At 33.9% G+C, this 17,905-nt stretch overlaps 3 protein-coding genes across 10 annotated transcripts; 2 read left to right on the plus strand and 1 right to left on the minus strand.

Moving 5' to 3' along the window:
- Positions 1-19: 19 nt before the first annotated feature.
- LOC110631399 (inositol polyphosphate multikinase alpha) lies at positions 20-10,479 on the minus strand. Of its 6 annotated transcripts, none has more exons than XM_043950637.1 (2): positions 10,321-10,479; positions 20-1,208 (listed from the first exon to the last, which is right to left on the minus strand). In XM_043950637.1, exons 1-2 carry the CDS (start codon positions 10,462-10,464, stop codon positions 294-296), a joined length of 1,059 nt encoding a protein of 352 aa, XP_043806572.1. In that variant the 5' UTR covers positions 10,465-10,479; the 3' UTR covers positions 20-293. The 6 variants fall into 6 exon arrangements, with proteins under 6 accessions (XP_043806572.1, XP_043806574.1, XP_021634911.1 ...); XM_043950639.1 differs by having other exon boundaries at positions 20-1,296; positions 10,321-10,408; XM_021779219.2 differs by lacking the exon at positions 10,321-10,479 and adding an exon at positions 2,532-2,659 and having other exon boundaries at positions 20-1,296.
- LOC110599803 (glutamyl-tRNA(Gln) amidotransferase subunit A) lies at positions 3,996-8,469 on the plus strand. 2 transcript variants are annotated; one of them, XM_043950633.1, is made up of 13 exons: positions 3,996-4,441; positions 4,595-4,669; positions 4,779-4,871; positions 4,946-5,170; positions 5,253-5,335; positions 5,425-5,525; positions 5,775-5,898; positions 5,998-6,152; positions 6,449-6,561; positions 6,673-6,843; positions 7,008-7,232; positions 7,633-7,866; positions 8,002-8,469. In XM_043950633.1, the coding sequence occupies exons 1-13, from the start codon at positions 4,262-4,264 to the stop codon at positions 8,137-8,139; spliced, it is 1,917 nt and encodes a 638-aa protein (XP_043806568.1). In that variant the 5' UTR covers positions 3,996-4,261; the 3' UTR covers positions 8,140-8,469. The 2 variants fall into 2 exon arrangements, with proteins under 2 accessions (XP_043806568.1, XP_043806567.1); XM_043950632.1 differs by having other exon boundaries at positions 3,998-4,441; positions 6,449-6,585.
- Positions 10,480-10,705: 226 nt separating the features above from the next.
- On the plus strand, positions 10,706-14,958 carry LOC110631393 (glutamyl-tRNA(Gln) amidotransferase subunit A). 2 transcript variants are annotated; one of them, XM_043950635.1, is made up of 13 exons: positions 10,706-10,997; positions 11,150-11,224; positions 11,334-11,426; positions 11,501-11,725; positions 11,807-11,889; positions 11,979-12,079; positions 12,329-12,452; positions 12,551-12,705; positions 12,942-13,054; positions 13,166-13,336; positions 13,501-13,725; positions 14,126-14,359; positions 14,495-14,958. In XM_043950635.1, the coding sequence occupies exons 1-13, from the start codon at positions 10,821-10,823 to the stop codon at positions 14,630-14,632; spliced, it is 1,914 nt and encodes a 637-aa protein (XP_043806570.1). In that variant the 5' UTR covers positions 10,706-10,820; the 3' UTR covers positions 14,633-14,958. The 2 variants fall into 2 exon arrangements, with proteins under 2 accessions (XP_043806570.1, XP_043806569.1); XM_043950634.1 differs by having other exon boundaries at positions 10,707-10,997; positions 12,942-13,078.
- The last annotated feature ends 2,947 nt before the right edge of the window (positions 14,959-17,905 follow it).

A 17,905-nucleotide genomic window follows, 5' to 3' on the forward strand; every position in this document is an offset into this window, starting at 1 on the left:
AAATCGCTTAACACATGAATAACAAATTAACAACATATTGCATAGGCTTTCTTCTTTCCACCCAATGACAGGAAATCTGGAGACTCCGAACAATGAACTCCATACGGGTTTTACATCCATGGATTATTTCCTTTTTTAAGCCAGAACTACAACGATAGCAATATAGAATTCCAAGGAGAAATTTCTTCAATAAGTCTATGGAAATTCCCTGAGACAGTTATGCAAATTCCCTGAGACAGTCTTGTCAACCTCAACGCAAAAATTAGGTGTAAAAGGAATTTGAGCCTAAATCCTTAGGCATTATAAATGCTCTGTTCACTCCCCGTTGCTGTCCCCATTGTAAGCACGGCTCTTTCAGAGTCCTGCAAACAATTTGTGGTTAAGCATTCATCTGGAGTGGTAAGAATCTCAGAGATAAACTTTATCAAAGAGCAAACCCCGCCCAAGAAGTTGTGATCTATAACACCATTGCCTTCCACAACATGAGCAAAGTCAATAAGTTTAACTTGAGCACCTGAAGGTCCTCCTTTCAGAACCGACTCCTTTTCATACACAATGAGAACTGAGCAAGAATTGAAGTGATAGATGCTTTGATCCTCAAACCATGCCTTCAGCTCCAATAGCTGGGCCAAAATCCCACTAGAACCACCATAAACACTAGATGCAAAAAGACTATCTGGTACCACATATGGATCAGCAGAAGAGTTAGAAGAAACAAACTTTCTCAGAGCCAGTCGAACCTCATCTGCAGTAAGCTTCTGGACAACCTTCCTCTCTGGTTTCCAGTGTCCCAATTCCTTGTTACCATGCACCTGCAAGCCAGATATCCTAAAACCCAATGACAAGCTGCTGGTTTCTCTGTCTTTCTTAAGGCAACGCTGGATATAGTCCTCAGGTGCTTGTGGGTACCATGTTCTGGAACCAATCTTAATGTCCATGATGGATGGATGCAAGTGACTGGAGACAACATCCTGCAATACAAGGTGGGGTCGCAACCCAGATCCATCAGATGCCTCTAAAAGTTGAGTTCCATAGAAGTTGGGAAAGAATCTGCGGATGTGATCTGGAACCCTTGTATTGGAAGAGAAGGATGTGTAAAAGGTCACTTCTCTAGAGCCACGCTCATCATCTTGAAGAGGTTTGTAAAAGCGCCCAGAATCATCTACAAGAGGGCCAAGCAGTCCATCACTGGCTTTGTGACCTGCAACCTGATGTTCTGGGATCTTGAGCATTGTGTGCAGAAGCAGAGAACAATGGCACAGCAAAGAATACTTACTGACTTTGATCTTTATATGTCTGGAATGGATTTTCAATCTGTAAAAATTAGCCAGAACACTAGAGTTGCAGTGTTTAATGCTTATCCTATTAGACAATCCACAGACCACGAATTTTTTATAAGGTCCTACCAGTAATAAGGAAAGAAAAAAAGCCACCAATTACTAAATGTAAAACAGCAGACTAAATACAGGTAAAAAAAGAAACAGCAATGATCACCATGCAGCAAGCTACTACACTTTCCACAAATGAGTTAAGCTCCTTATACTGGAGTCAAACCCTCAACCTATTTGTGTGGTTACTAATTCAAATAAACCAAATCAATATTTGCAGGAATTCAGGGAAGTTCTGACGTTAATCTTCAAAAAGCCCAAGTAAATTCCTTCCTAGACTCCTAGTGGCTAGTTCCACTCATTATGAAAGACACTGTTCCTAGTTTTGATTCTCAACTAACATAAAAGTATAAAATGTGAAAAACCAACCTGTAAAATGGGAAAATAAAAAAAATACAGTACAATGTGTTTGCATATATGTCTAACAATCAGACTTCATCTAAACTTTGCTCAAAAACTTCCTGAGGCAATATGAAGATAAGTTGCAACCCAGTTTAGACAAATGAAGCATTGGAGTTGAGGAAGAAGCAAACTGATAAATAAGTTCCATTTTCCTAGTTTAAATGTCTTTACGGCATAACTGAGCCATTATTTGCAGGCTCATACGGAACTAATTAACAGTATAAAAATAGATATTTAGTTAGTTAATTATTTTAGTTTAAAAGTTAAGCACAAAAGCACATAATATAAAAAATCAGTTTTTTTTTTTTAGTTTTCTTTTTTCCTCTTTTTTTTTTTCTTTTTTCCATAAAACTTTCTCTCTCTCTATCTTTATCAAATCAGTGCCGAAGAAATAGACTCCACAAAAAAATAGCACAGTAGATAAACTCCACCTTAAACCAGCTTAGAACTTCCAATCAAGCTCAATATTTTACCTTCCCCTCCACAAACGAATTGCGTGATCGCTTGCGTTTCCATATACTACTGTGTCGCTCAGGCAAAGAAATCCGATGCCCATTGATTAAAAGTATATTAAGTGATAACTACAGCTCCTAACAAACTCATACCAAAATCAAATACAACCGGTAGCTACAATGTGACTTCAAAACAGAATCCCCCAAAAAACCTAAAACCATTCTGTTTTCTCTACTCATTGCAATGCTGAGTAAGATGGCACCTCAAATTAAACAAATTATTAATTACCTTCCCGCTTATCGGAGAATCTCTTGTACAGGCTTCAGGATTCGATCGATGATCATCCAGTGAAATACGGTGAAAGCGCACGTCAATTAGTTGGATGGATCTCGGGATCGATATTCTAGTTAAATAGTAAATAATCAGGTAGATGCAAGTGCACGAAATCAGATATGCTATCGTGAAAGTCAACGCAGTCAAAGCGCTATTCTTTTTAGGAAACAATTTCTTATATTGGAAAATTTTACCTGCAAGCAGGTATACAAGTTCATTTATATATTCAGTAAGTACAAAATTTAATATTAACATATAAATTTTACTATATTTTAAATAATTTTTATTATAATTTTAAATTATATGTTATGAGATACATTCCTAATTTTATTAATATAACGAGTAGTTTTATTTTAAAAAAATTAATAAATTAATTCATAAGTTTTTTTAAATATAAAAATTAAATTATAAATTTTTTAATTTATATAAAAAATAATTTAAAATAATTTAAAAATAATTATTATTGTATTCGGTATTTTGATTTAACTAATTAAAATATTTTTATATTATTAAAATCATATTAAAATATCATTATATATACTTTAAAAATTTTAATTTTCGTTTTATAAATAAAATTTGAATACATCTTACCGTTTACTAGAAAATATCTGTTTTTATAATCAAATATTTTTCTTTTAAAAACTAATGTTTTTCTTTTAGTACAATAAAGAAAAAAAAAAAACTAATGTTTGATAATTGAAATATTATTAAGGGGTTAACTATAAAATTCGAAAGGATTAATTTTTATCAATCATAAAACAGACAGGAAAGGATGATATATTAAATTCAAAGTATAAAAATTAAACCATTAAATTTTTAAAATTAAGAAAGAAATATGTTAATTTAGAAAATTACTAAAAAGAATTTTTCATAAAATGCGGTATTATGATTAAACGGGTTCGTCTGCTTCACCGGGTCCTATACGGTATTCCACAAAGTCAACTGATTTCTCGCCGGCATCGAGTCATCAAAGCAACGACCATCACTAGAATTGGAAAATTCTTGCGCCTGTTTGATTTTATATTCGCATAATTAATAACAATAAATACATTGTGATGTTAAATACTCATTTTCTTCTATAATTTTTATAATTTTTAATTATTTTAAAATTATTATTTATTCTTTAAATTCAAAGATATATAATTTTAATTATTATAATTCTATTTAATTTTATTTTATTTTTAAAAAAATTTATAAATATTTTTTAACATTTAATAAAATTTAATATATTTAATAAACATATAATTAACAAATTAATTAAAAATTATATTTTTTTAACATATATAATAATTGGAATAAATAAAAAAATTATAGAAACAAGACAGTAAATTTATATGATTCGTCTGATTTGATTCGCTAAATAAATATGAAGCTCATTTGAAGAGACCTACTTCCCAAATCCTATTGAAATGTTGCAAAGTGTTTTTTTGTTTCCTACTTTTTTAGTTTAAAACTTTGACTTTCACTGTAGCATTGGCGTGACAAAGTCAAGGGTGGAGAAAAGATCGACCTTCGCCCTCGTGAGGTGGTGGACATGGCGGTGCTGTTCAGCAATCATCAACAAATAAAATAGGAAAATGGATAGGGGCAAGTCACAAGTGCATCTGCTACTCCGCTAGATAGTTTTGATATCTATAGGTAATTAGCTTGAATAAACGCAGATAGAGGACAGGAACGTGGCAGCCATGGCGGTTGACTTCTGTCCCCCTTCTGCTGTTGGATTGACACGTTTCTCGCTCCGGATCTTTTTTGTATCCCTCTCTTCACTGTATATGGCGGGCTTCGCTCTCCGTTTCCACTCCCAGCAAGACCTCATCTTTGATTCGCCCATTTCAACGCCATCGGAGCCTAGTAACATAACCATGGTACCTCTCTGGTTTTCTCTCCATCTTCATCATGTACATATCTAAACATAGCATTTATCTATATGAGTGAATTGGAAATTTTTTTTCTATGATCATGGTTGTTTAGTACACTGAAAATTTTGTAGAGTGTACACTGACAATCACAAAAAACAGATGAGACCTTTTAAAAAACTATGGGAAAGATTTCAAGAGAGAATTGTGGTTCAATCCTGTAAACTTTTTGTTGAGGTAAGGTAACCCTAACACCCATCAAACATGAGCAGGGAATGGACAATACCATCTTATTTTGCACACGATATATATGTTTTGAGGATTTTTCTTTTGTTTTTATGAGCAGGACAGCAAGAGCTATGGCAAATGTTTAGAGGAAGCTACGCAACTTAGATGCACATTTAAGATGGTAGATGCCCACTTCTTCAATGGTACAAAGGTGAATTGAGCATAACTTCTCAATTTTTCTTTTAATGTAGATTATGGTTGTTTATTGCAACACTTCCTGTTTAGGTGGTGGAGGTTGCAAAGGATGCGGTAGAGTTTAATTTGCCTATCATCAGATCCAACAGAAGATTAGTTGCATCTGAGAATGGGGGACTGCATAACCCATCTTGTTTAGTTTTTAATCCGGAGTGGACTCATAAGCATGTGGACAATACAAGCAAAAGATTTCAGTATCCTGCTCTCCCTGGCATCCGGAGGCCAAAAAGTGAAGAAGATATTGCCTTCATGAGTGTGCGCCAGTTGCTACTCACTTTTTGGTTATCAATTGTCCTTTTTTTTTTAGCCCATTGTCAATTTGATTGGTCTCTGGCAGATACTTGAATTAGGAGAACTCATTAGGACAAACCAAATTACATCTCATGAGCTCGTGCAAATTTTTCTGCAGAGATTAAAAAGGTATGCAAAGGAGAAATATACTGGTTTTTTATCCATTCTGATTTCCAACTTTGTTAATGATAATGATGCATTTGCTTGAGCAACATCAGGTACAATCCTGTTCTTGAAGCTGTTATAACGTCTACTGATGAATTAGCATATAAGCAAGCAAAGGAAGCTGACGAATTGATTGCCAAAGGAGTCTATTTGGGTATTTTACCTGTTCACTTTTATTACAATCTAGGATCTAGTATCATTTTCTCCACCAGCGTGAATGTACCATTTTTGCCTTGTTGGTGAATCATAAAATTAAGTGGCTTTGAGGGTAGTCATGTAGGAAATATGAGCTTGTCTAGTTAATTTTTATCTGTTCATGCTGTGTATTTTGAACCTGTTTCTTTGTAACTATTGTGAAATTGTTTCTTTGATGCCAGAGTTAAATACTTATTTCATTGGACAGGACCTCTCCATGGGATTCCTTATGGACTGAAGGATATTATAGCAGTACCTGGATACAAGACAACATGGGGTTCAAGAAGTTTCAAAGATCAAGTTCTTGACATTGAAGCTTGGGTGTATAAGAGGTTTTAAAGACATGTCAAAATATTTTTTTATTGCAATCAGAATTTAGATTAGGTTAACTATTTTTTTTAGTTGAAAACAAAATGCTACCTCAAGTACAGGTTGAGGTCTGCTGGAGCAGTTCTTGTAGCAAAGCTTGTTTCTGGGTCACTAGCTTATGATGACATTTGGTTTGGGGGTAGAACAAGAAATCCCTGGAACATTGAGGAATTTTCAACTGGTTCATCAGCAGGACCAGCTGCCAGCACTTCAGCTGGTATTCTTATGGTCTTATAAGTTATGATGTTCAATATTACATTCCCTTTACCTTGTTATGCAGAAAAAGTTTTGTAAAGATATTGAATGCTTGTTCAATCTTCCCATGACTGATTCACGTTTGCATTGATATCTTGAACAAATAACCTGTTGAAATGATATCATTACATAAGAATAGCAAGATATTTTTTTTTCATGAAGTTCTTTGGCAACTAAGACTCATTTCATAAGAATAGCAAGATATTTTTTTTTTTCATGAAGTTCTTTGGCAACTAAGACTAGGTCATTCGCAAACAGGTTTGGTTCCATTTGCAATTGGTTCAGAAACAGCTGGCTCAATCACATTCCCTGCATCTCGTTGTGGTGTAACAGCTCTGCGTCCAACTTTTGGTACTGTTGGTCGAACTGGTGTAATGAGCATATCAGAAAGCTTGGTGATATCCTAATGATTCTTTCCATAGTACTTCCCTTTTCATGGCCAGTGCACTGATTGTAGAATCTCAATTGCATTTGTTTAACAGGATAAGCTTGGTCCTTTCTGCAGAAGTGCTGCCGATTGTTCGGTTGTTCTTGATGCTATTCGGGGGAAGGATCCTGATGATCTCTCGTCAAGAGATATTCCTTTTCGCGATCCATTTTCCATTGACATTAGAAAGCTTACAGTTGGATACATGGATGATGCTGAAATGGAGGTTAGTAGGCTATTCATTTACCATATACAGGGATTATTACCAAAAAGTTACAAACAATACCTGCCTTTGTCGACTTATTCGCTTTGTGACATGGCTGCCTTCTATCGAATTTTTTGTTGGGCAATGGTAAACTTGACTGAAATTCCTTTGGATGGCAATGCCAGGTTGTTCATGTGCTCAAGGCAAAAGGTGTTAATATGGTTCCTTTCAAACTGAATTACACTGTTGACTCTGTCCAAGGCATATTAAATTTCACCATGGATGTTGAAATGTTGGCTCACTTTGATGAATGGCAACGCACTGGCCAGGATGATATTTATGAAGCTCAAGATCAATGGCCCACCGAGTTGCGTCGTTCACGTGTAATTTCAGCAGTTGATTATGTGCAGGTGTGTTCTCTATACTAATTGATTAATTATGAATTGGGAGCCTCAATATTGGTATGGTTTCCAACAGCATTATGCCTTTGATCTCTATTATTATTATTTTATTATTACTATTTCTTATTTTGCTGTTAAATGTGAAATTTTTGATAATTTCTTCAATAAAGTGAAAATCTACAAGGTAACCTGCAATACTCTTTACTATGTTTTGGATAAAAGGGTAGCTGTTTTTATGTAGTCCCTCCTTTCTAAGACATCCTTTAAAGCCTTCATCATTTTCATGAGAAAATTATACATTATGATTCATTTGTAAAGAGAACAATAGACAATGTGGAGTATATAATCGTAAGCGTGGGAGAATTCATACCAAGTCATTGGATTCTTGTTGAGGTTATCTTTTTCACAGGCACAAAGGGCACGGAGAAAATTAATTGAGGAAGTAAAAAAGAGTTTCACAGTCGACGCATTCATTGGCAATGCAACTGACTGGGAAAAAGTTTGCTTGGGGAATCTTGTCGGGCTGCCTGTAATTGTTATTCCAACTGGACTTAAAAATATCTCGAATCCACCTTCAAAGGGAACTCGGAGGAGAACCACTATAAACACTGGAATTTACGCTCGTCCTGACCATGATCACATTGTAAGAAGCTCCTTAATTATGTTGTATTTTCCAGTCTCACTGTGAAAACTTGTATGAAAAGCTACCATAAGGTGTATTTGTGGATATAGGACTCTTGCTACCGAACTGATTATTCCTTGTTTCTCTCGTGTGCAGGCTCTGGCGTTAGCAATAGCTTACCAGTCGGTCACTGATCACCATAAGCAGCGGCCACCAATTGACGATCTTGGGCCAAATGACAAGATACCTGATCCGCCTACAGTGGTTATCCCTCCCAGAAGGTTGCATCCATGAAGTTATCAAATCCCAACTTTTGTATTGTGAAGTTCACGTGAAATAAAGAATTCCTATAGAATGTGATGTGAGCACACTTAAACTTGGCATACCAAAATTATCAGTAAAGGGTACTTGATTTCTTGTTATGACTTGATGCTGTCCTACCAGATCTAGGTTAGAGGTCCGACCAGACCCTAGGTTTAGGGTTTGGTCCAGATCGGATTTGAGAGTTATGTTGTTTGATTGAAGTGGAGGTTTGGATCTAGATTTTGAATTTCTGTTAACAGATTCAATTGGGACTTCCTACCCTAATAGCAAATTTGGTATGTATCATGAATGTTATCTGTAGATTATGAAAGCTTGGTTTCCTGATCTGCTATGATGATAGAAGGGTGCTAAGTTATCTCTTGAGCTGACCACATCAAAGAAACGCATGCTTCAAGTCTCCTATTTCTGGACAATTCAATGGCAACATTCTTCTGGCATTGAGCGTTAAATTCTAAAATTTCGATTTTATTAGAATTTAAAGTTATCATGTTGTGGAAGGTAGTTAAATTGAGTATTTTATTAGGGTTGATATAGTCTTATCGTGGATATTGCTTAGTTTTTGTTTTGTATGTTTAGTAATATTCGAGTGCGACTACATTCTGTTATGAATTAAAATTATTGAATAAATCATTTAACATATAAATATTTAATTTAAAAATAATGGAATTGAATAGATCCGTTTTTATTTTATGTTAGCCAAAATGGACATATGCGAGACGCATTTTAGAAACCTCTCTCAAGTTCCATGTAGACCTGATAAACGGAGACGTTTTGAATTCCAATCTTCTCGTTTTAAATCCTCTGGCATTTCAAAAACTCACTCCAATTTCAACTTCCAGTTTTAGAATCTGCATGTCTGTTGTGTGCAGAAGCAGAGAACAATGGCACAGCAAAGAATACTTACTGACTTTGATCTTTATATGTCTAGAATGGATTTTCAATCTGTAAAAATTAGCCAAAACACTAGAGTTGCAGTGTTTAATGCTTATCCTATTAGACAATCCACAGACCACGAATTTTTTATAAGGTCCTACCAGTAATAAGGAAAGAAAAAAAGCCACCAATTACTAAATGTAAAACAGCAGACTACATACGGGTAAAAAAGGAAACAGCAATGATCACCATGCAGCAAGCTACTACACTTTCCACAAATGAGTTAAGCTCCTTATACTGGAGTCAAACCCTCAACCTATTTGTGTGGTTACTAATTCAAATAAACCAAATCAATATTTGCAGGAATTCAGGGAAGTTCTGACGTTAATCTTCAAAAAGCCCAAGTAAATTCCTTCCTAGACTCCTAGTGGCTAGTTCCACTCATTATGAAAGACACTGTTCCTAGTTTTGATTCTCAACTAACATAAAAGTATCAAATGTGAAAAACCAACCTGTAAAATGGGAAAATAAAAAAAAATACAGTACAATGTGTTTGCATATATGTCTAACAATCAGACTTCATCTAAACTTTGCTCAAAAACTTCCTGAGGCAATATGAAGATAAGTTGCAACCCAGTTTAGACAAATGAAGCATTGGATTTGAGGAAGAAGCAAACTGATATAGTTCCATTTTCCTTCTTTAAATGTCTTTACGGCATAACTGAGCCATTATTTGCATGCTCATACGGAACCAATTAACAGTATAAAAATAGATATTTAGTTAGTTAATTATTTTAGTTTAAAAGTTTAGCACAAAAGCACATAATATAAAAAATCAGTTTTTTTTAGTTTTATTTTTTCCTTTTTTTTTTTTCGTTTTCCATAAAACTTTCTCTCTCTCTATCGTTGTCAAATCAGTGCCGAAGAAATAGACTCCACAAAAAAATAGCACAGTAGATAAACTCCGCCTTAAACCAGCTTAGAACTTCCAATCAAGCTCAATATTTTACCTTCCCCTCCACAAACGAATTGCGTGATCGCTTGCGTTTCCGTATATTACTGTGTCGCTCAGGCAAAGAAATCCGATGCCCATTGATTAAAAGTATATTAAGTGATAACTACAGCTCCTAACAAACTCATACCAAAATCAAATACAACCGGTAGCTACAATGTGACTTCAAAACAGAATCCCCCAAAAAACCTAAAACCATTCTGTTTTCTCTACTCATTGCAATGCTGAGTAAGATGGCACCTCAAATTAAACAAATTATTAATTACCTTCCAGCTTATCCGAGAATCCCTTGTACAGGCTTCAGGATTCGATCGATGATCATCCAGTGAAATATGGTGAAAGCGCACGTAAATTAATTGGATGGATCTCGGAATCGATATTCTAGTTAAATAGTAAATAATCAGGTACATGCAAGTGCACGGAAACAGATATGTTATTTTGAAAGTCAACGCAGTCACAGCGCTATTCGAAACAATTTCTTATATTGGAAAATTTTACCTGCAAGCAGGTATACAAGTTCATTTATATATTCAGTAAGTACAAAATTTAATATTAACATATAAATTTTACTATATTTTTATTCTTTTTATCATTAATTTTCAAATAAAATATTGAGAATATATTTTTTTTATATTTAAATTATCCTCATCCTCACAAATAAACCTCACCACCCTCTTCCTCCCTGTATTCTATCATCTTCTTCATTCTGTCTGAATAAACGCAGAAGCCACAGAAACCACACATAGAGGACAGGAACGTGGCAGCCATGGCGGTCGACTTCTGTCCCCCTTCTGCTGTTGGATTGACACGTTTCTCGCTCCGTATCTTTTTTGTTTCCCTCTCTTCACTTTATATGGCGGGCTCCGCTCTCCGTTTCCACTCCCAGCAAGACATCTTTGATTCGCCCATTTCAAGGCCATCGGAGCCTAGAAACATAACCATGGTACCTCTCTGGTTTTCTCTTCATCTTCATCATGTACATATCTAAATATAGCATTTATATATATGAGTGAATTGGAAATTTTTTTCTATGATCATGGTTGTTTAGTACATTGAAAATTTTGTAGAGTGTACACTGACAATCACAAAAAACAGATGAGACCTTTTAAAAAACTATGGGAAAGTTTCCGAGAGAGAATTGTGTTTCAATCCTGTAAACTTTTTGTTGAGGTAAGGTAATCCTTACACCCATCAAACATGAGCAGGGAATGGACAATACCATCTTATTTTGCACGCGATATATATGTTTTGAGGATTTTACTTTTGTTTTTATGAGCAGGACAGCAAGAGCTATGGCAAATGTTTAGAGGAAGCTACGCAACTTAGATGCACATTTAAGATGGTAGATGCCCACTTCTTCAATGGTACAAAGGTGAATTGAGCATGACTTCTCAATTTTTCTTTTAATGTAGATTATGGCTGTTTATTGCAACACTTCCTGTTTAGGTGGTGGAGGTTGCAAAGGATGCGGTAGAGTTTAATTTGCCTATCATCAGATCAAACAGAAGATTAGTTGCATCTGAGAATGGGGGACTGCATAACCCATCTTGTTTAGTTTTTAATCCGGAGTGGACTCATAAGCATGTGGACAATACAAGCAAAGGATTTCAGTATCCTGCTTTCCCTGGCATCCGGAGGCCAAAAAGTCAAGAAGATATTGCCTTCATGAGTGTGCGCCAGTTGCTACTCACTTTTTGGTTATCAATTGTCCTTTTTTTTTAGCCCATTGTCAATTTGATTGGTCTCTGGCAGATACTTGAATTAGGAGAACTCATTAGGACAAACCAAATTACATCTCATGAGCTCGTGCAAATTTTTCTGCAGAGATTAAAAAGGTATGCAAAGGAGAAATATACTGGTGTTTTATCCATTCTGATTTCCAACTTTGTTAATGATAATGATGCATTTGCTTGAGCAACATCAGGTACAATCCTGTTCTTGAAGCTGTGATAACGTTTACTGATGAAGTAGCATATAAGCAAGCAAAGGAAGCTGACGAATTGATTGCCAAAGGAGTCTATTTGGGTATCTTACCTGTTCACTTTTATTACAATCTAGGATCTAGTATCATTTACTCCACCAACGTGAATGGACCATTTTTGCCTTGTTGGTGAATCGTAAAATTAAGTGGCTTTGAGGGTAGTCATGTAGGAAATATGAGCTTGTCTAGTTAATTTGTATCTGTTCATGCTGTGTATTTTCAACCTGTTTCTTTGTAACTATTGTGAAATTGTTTCTTTGATGCCAGAGTTAAATACTTATTTCATTGGACAGGACCTCTCCATGGGATTCCTTATGGACTGAAGGATATTATAGCAGTACCTGGATACAAGACAACATGGGGTTCAAGAAGTTTCAAAGATCAAGTTCTTGACATTGAAGCTTGGGTGTATAAGAGGTTTTAAAGACATGTCAAAATATTTTTTTAATGCAATCAGAATTTAGATTAGGTTAACTTTTTTTTTAGTTGAAAACAAAATGCTACCTCAAGTACAGGTTGAGGTCTGCTGGAGCAGTTCTTGTAGCAAAGCTTGTTTCTGGGTCACTGGGTTGTGATGACATTTGGTTTGGGGGTAGAACAAGAAATCCCTGGAACATTGAGGAATTTTCAACTGGTTCATCAGCAGGACCAGCTGCCAGCACTTCAGCTGGTATTCTTATGGTCTTATAAGTTATGATGTTCAATATTACATTCCCTTTACCTTGTTATGCAGAAAAAGTTTTGTAAAGATATTGAATGCTTGTTCAATCTTCCCATGACTGATTCACGTTTGCATTGATATCTTGAACAAATAACCTGTTGAAATGATATCATTACATAAGAATAGCAAGATATTTTTTTTTCATGAAGTTCTTTGGCAACTAAGACTAGGTCATTCGCAAACAGGTTTGGTTCCATTTGCAATTGGTTCAGAAACAGCTGGCTCAATCACATTCCCTGCATCTCGTTGTGGTGTAACAGCTCTGCGTCCAACTTTTGGTACTGTTGGTCGAACTGGTGTAATGAGCATATCAGAAAGCTTGGTGATATCCTAATGATTCTTTCCATAGTACTTCCCTTTTCATGGCCAGTGCACTGATTGTAGAATCTCAATTGCATTTGTTTAACAGGATAAGCTTGGTCCTTTCTGCAGAAGTGCTGCCGATTGTTCGGTTGTTCTTGATGCTATTCGGGGGAAGGATCCTGATGATCTCTCGTCAAGAGATATTCCTTTTCGCGATCCATTTTCCATTGACATTAGAAAGCTTACAGTTGGATACATGGATGATGCTGAAATGGAGGTTAGTAGGCTATTCATTTACCATATACAGGGATTATTACCAAAAAGTTACAAACAATACCTGCCTTTGTCGACTTATTCGCTTTGTGACATGGCTGCCTTCTATCGAATTTTTTGTTGGGCAATGGTAAACTTGACTGAAATTCCTTTGGATGGCAATGCCAGGTTGTTCATGTGCTCAAGGCAAAAGGTGTTAATATGGTTCCTTTCAAACTGAATTACACTGTTGACTCTGTCCAAGGCATATTAAATTTCACCATGGATGTTGAAATGTTGGCTCACTTTGATGAATGGCAACGCACTGGCCAGGATGATATTTATGAAGCTCAAGATCAATGGCCCACTGAGTTGCGTCGTTCACGTGTAATTTCAGCAGTTGATTATGTGCAGGTGTGTTCTCTATACTAATTGATCAATTATGAATCGGGAGCCTCAATATTGGTATGGTTTCCAACGGCATTATGCCTTTGATCTCTATTATTATTATTTTATTATTACTATTTCTTATTTTGCTGTTAAATGTGAAATTTTTGATAATTTCTTCAATAAAGTGAAAATCTACAAGGTAACCTGCAATACTCTTTACTATGTTTTGGATAAAAGGGTAGCTGTTTTTATGTAGTCCCTCCTTTCTAAGACATCCTTTAAAGCCTTCATCATTTTCATGAGAAAATTATACATTATGATTCATTTGTAAAGAGAACAATAGACAATGTGGAGTATATAATCGTAAGCGTGGGAGAATTCATACCAAGTCATTGGATTCTTGTTGAGGTTATCTTTTTCACAGGCACAAAGGGCACGGAGAAAATTAATTGAGGAAGTAAAAAAGAGTTTCACAGTCGACGCATTCATTGGCAATGCAACTGACGGGGAAAAAGTTTGCTTGGGGAATCTTGTCGGGCTGCCTGTAATTGTTATTCCAACTGGACTTAAAAATATCTCGAATCCACCTTCAAAGGGAACTCGGAGGAGAACCACTATAAACACTGGAATTTACGCTCGTCCTGACCATGATCACATTGTAAGAAGCTCCTTAATTATGTTGTATTTTCCAGTCTCACTGTGAAAACTTGTATGAAAAGCTACCATAAGGTGTATTTGTGGATATAGGACTCTTGCTACCGAGCTGATTATTCCTTGTTTCTCTCGTGTGCAGGCTCTGGCGTTAGCAATAGCTTACCAGTCGGTCACTGATCACCATAAGCAGCGGCCACCAATTGACGATCTTGGGCCAAATGACAAGATACCTGATCCGCCTACAGTGGTTATCCCTCCCAGAAGGTTGCATCCATGAAGTTATCAAATCCCAACTTTTGTATTGTGAAGTTCACGTGAAATAAAGAATTCCTATAGAATGTGATGTGAACACACTTAAACTTGGCATACCAAAATTATCAGTAAAGGGTACTTGATTTCTTGTTATGACTTGATGCTGTCCTACCAGATCTAGGTTAGAGGTCCGACCAGACCCTAGGTTTAGGGTCTGGACCGGATCGGATTTGAGAGTTATGTTTTTTGATTGAAGTGGAGGTTTGGATCTAGATTTTGAATTTCTATTAACAGATTCAGTTGTGACTTCCTACCCTAATAGCAAATTTGGTATATATCATGAATGTTATCTGTAGATTATGAAAGCTTGGTTTCCTGATCTGCTATGATGATAGAAGGGTGCTAAGTTATCTCTTGAACTGACCACATCAAAGAAACGCATGCTTCAAGTCTCCTATTTCTGGACAATTCAATGGCAACATTCTTCTGGCATTGAGCGTTAAATTCTAAAATTTCGATTTTATTAGAATTTAAAGTTATCATGTTGTGGAAGGTAGTTAAATTGAGTATTTTATTAGGGTTGATATAGTCTTATCGTGGATATTGCTTAGTTTTTGTTTTGTATGTTTTAGTAATATTCGAGTGCGACTACATTCTGTTATGAATTAAAATTATTGAATAAATCATTTAACATATAAATATTTAATTTAATAATAATGGAATTCAATAAATCCGTTTTTATTTTATGTTAGCTAAAATGGACATATGCGAGACGCATTTTAGAAACCCATCTCAAGTTCCATGTAGACCTGATAAACGGAGACGTTTTGAATTCCAATCTTCTCGTTTTAAATCCTCGCATTTCAAAAACTCACTCCAATTGAACTTCCAGCTTTAGGATCTGCATTTGTGTTGCTGCTATTCAAATTGAGACTGGTCCAGTTTGCTCAGGTGAGTTAGACGATCAAGAAAAGGTTCTTAATGGATTGTCCGATTTTTTTTTTTTATTATTATTCGTGGTCAAGTTTTTGATCAGCCAGCAAATACTGATTTAGAGAATTACTTTAGAGCTGTCAAGTCTGGTAGTCTCGTTGGTCTAGAAGATGTTGTGATTTGCATTTTTTGTGATCTATAATGTACAGTACAAAAAATGAATATCATTTGATAATCAACACTTTGATGAAAAGTGGTTCTTTTTTTATAAAACGAAGATGTCCAGCACTCGTGCAAAAAAATATGCAGTGCAGTGTCGGGGAACTTGCACGGGTGGAGCCACAAAGGAGAGCAGGGTGACCTGAAAATTGTAAGATTCCCTCTAATTTTATTTTCTAAAAAAATAATTAGGATTATCGCTAAATTTTTGAAAAACAAAAGCCCCTCTAAGATTTAGACCGCTGTGTATTTTACAGAAAATATGAAAATATTTTATGCATTTTACGACGCTTAAAACATTTTAAAAAATTTATTTAAAAAAAAACATTTAAAAAATTTCATAAATAAAAAATATTTTTTAATTAAAAAAATAAATTATTTAATGTAAATGATTTATTTTTAAAAAGAAAAAAGTTATTTTTTACATTTTAATATTTTTTAAAAATATTTATATATAAACTTTTTAATAAATTTTATTTTTTAAATTAAAATAAAATATTTAATATTTTTCATATAAAATATTTTTTATAAAAAATATTTTCTAAATCTTAAAAAAATTAAAGTTATCATAAAACCTAAAAAAATAGATATAGTGGCGTTTAAAGAATAAAAGTTGCATTAAGATTCTAATATTTGATAAATTCATAATTAAATCTTATTACTTTTACTTTCCCATTAAATTTAAATTACAGTTCAATTTTTTTACTGGATATTTTCTAGAGTCGTTGAGCCATAAATTTCGATTCGAATAAGAAAATATCAATTTTAATGCATACTCTCTTATTTTTACTGGATATTTTCTAGAGTAGTTAGATGCTTATATTTTTGCAATAATTAATAAAAAAATATCAATTTTAATGCATGCTCTCTTATTTAATCATTACAATATTTTATTAAATTTTTTAATATGTATTTTTTTTCTAATATAAAATACTCAAAATTTTGAGATCTTCAACTTAGGTCTACTTGGCTATCTTTTATGGTTTTATATCAATTATAATCATGAAAAATTCTAAAATAATTTTTAATAATATTCAAAATGACATTTTGCAAATTTAATAATCACAATGTCAAATAAGTTCTATGTGCAACTATTATTATTTGTTGTAGAAAAAAAATAAAATTTATAATTTCTTAAAATAAAAATATATAAATGTAAATCTTTTTAAAACAATAATTAATTGTTTTGGTGTTTTATCTTTAAACAAAAGAGGTTTTTTTTTCTCTATCTAATTTATAGATTTGTTTTTGAAAAAAAATTATAAAGCATCATTCATCACTATAAATTGTGTTTATTTACCAATAAACTTTAATTTTATGATGTTGGAATCACCTAATTAAATAAGCTTTAATTCAGTTTTTAAGAAAAACGTAAATAAATAAATAAATAGAAACCACCTCACGGTGGCACTTGGCCTTTACTACTGAGCACTCTGTTCTGTTAGTTTCAGGTAAAGCAAACACATAAGTACTTTTTTACTTCTTTTATCATTGCATTCAGCAGATCCAATCTCGATACTACCACGACAGCCAAAAACGTGGTAAAATTTTGGCAGTAATTTAGCACAAAATCACAGCAACTGAGTGTCAGAAATTCAACTAATAGGTACGCTTTTTTAACTTATTATATGCATATTGCCTATAATGGAAATTTCTGTTGTGTGGAGATCAGCATCAGATCACTTGTGACCTTTTGTTCAATTTTTGGTTAGTGATGTGGAGTAAAGTGGAGGTTCTGTTGAAGTTAGGTAGCTTTTTTTCTTTTTTTTTCCATGTGGCTGTATTACATATTTACATTATATTTTCAATTTATTAAAAATAATAATAATAATAAATTTTAAATGATGGAGAAAAGGTAAATATATGAGGGTCAATCATCACTTTAATTAAGTAATATTTTCTAATCATAAATAAAATTTGGATCGTTTTGCATCATTTTTTTTAAAAAAAATCACATTTAGCATGAGTTAAACACACAACTTATTTAAAAAAAAAAAGTTGGCTGAAAACAGCCCAATTTTATTTTTTCATCAAAAATTTTAATTTCACTTAATTTATAAATATTTTATTTAAATACATAAAATTTTTAATTTAAAATTTAATTTTAAATAAAGTAAAAAAAATTACATGCATAAAATTTTATAAA

The sequence above is a fragment of the Manihot esculenta genome, chromosome 14, assembly GCF_001659605.2.
Source record: "Manihot esculenta cultivar AM560-2 chromosome 14, M.esculenta_v8, whole genome shotgun sequence".
Lineage (NCBI taxonomy): Eukaryota > Viridiplantae > Streptophyta > Magnoliopsida > Malpighiales > Euphorbiaceae > Manihot > Manihot esculenta.

Bases quoted from the DNA above. Each gene is read 5' to 3' on its own strand.
- LOC110599803 (XM_043950632.1), top strand. From the start codon at position 4,262: ATGGCGGTTGACTTCTGTCCCCCTTCTGCTGTTGGATTGACACGTTTC. The intron at 4,872-4,945 runs GTGAATTGAGCA...CTTCCTGTTTAG, and splicing joins ACTTCTTCAATGGTACAAAG to GTGGTGGAGGTTGCAAAGGA. The intron at 6,153-6,448 runs GTATTCTTATGG...ATTCGCAAACAG, and splicing joins AGCTGCCAGCACTTCAGCTG to GTTTGGTTCCATTTGCAATT.
- LOC110631399 (XM_043950637.1), bottom strand. From the start codon at position 10,464: ATGTACCTGATTATTTACTATTTAACTAGAATATCGATTCCGAGATCC. The intron at 1,209-10,320 runs GTAATTAATAAT...CCAGAACATCAG, and splicing joins ATTCTCGGATAAGCTGGAAG to GTTGCAGGTCACAAAGCCAG.
- LOC110631393 (XM_043950634.1), top strand. From the start codon at position 10,821: ATGGCGGTCGACTTCTGTCCCCCTTCTGCTGTTGGATTGACACGTTTC. The intron at 12,706-12,941 runs GTATTCTTATGG...ATTCGCAAACAG, and splicing joins AGCTGCCAGCACTTCAGCTG to GTTTGGTTCCATTTGCAATT. The intron at 13,726-14,125 runs GTGTGTTCTCTA...TCTTTTTCACAG, and splicing joins CAGCAGTTGATTATGTGCAG to GCACAAAGGGCACGGAGAAA.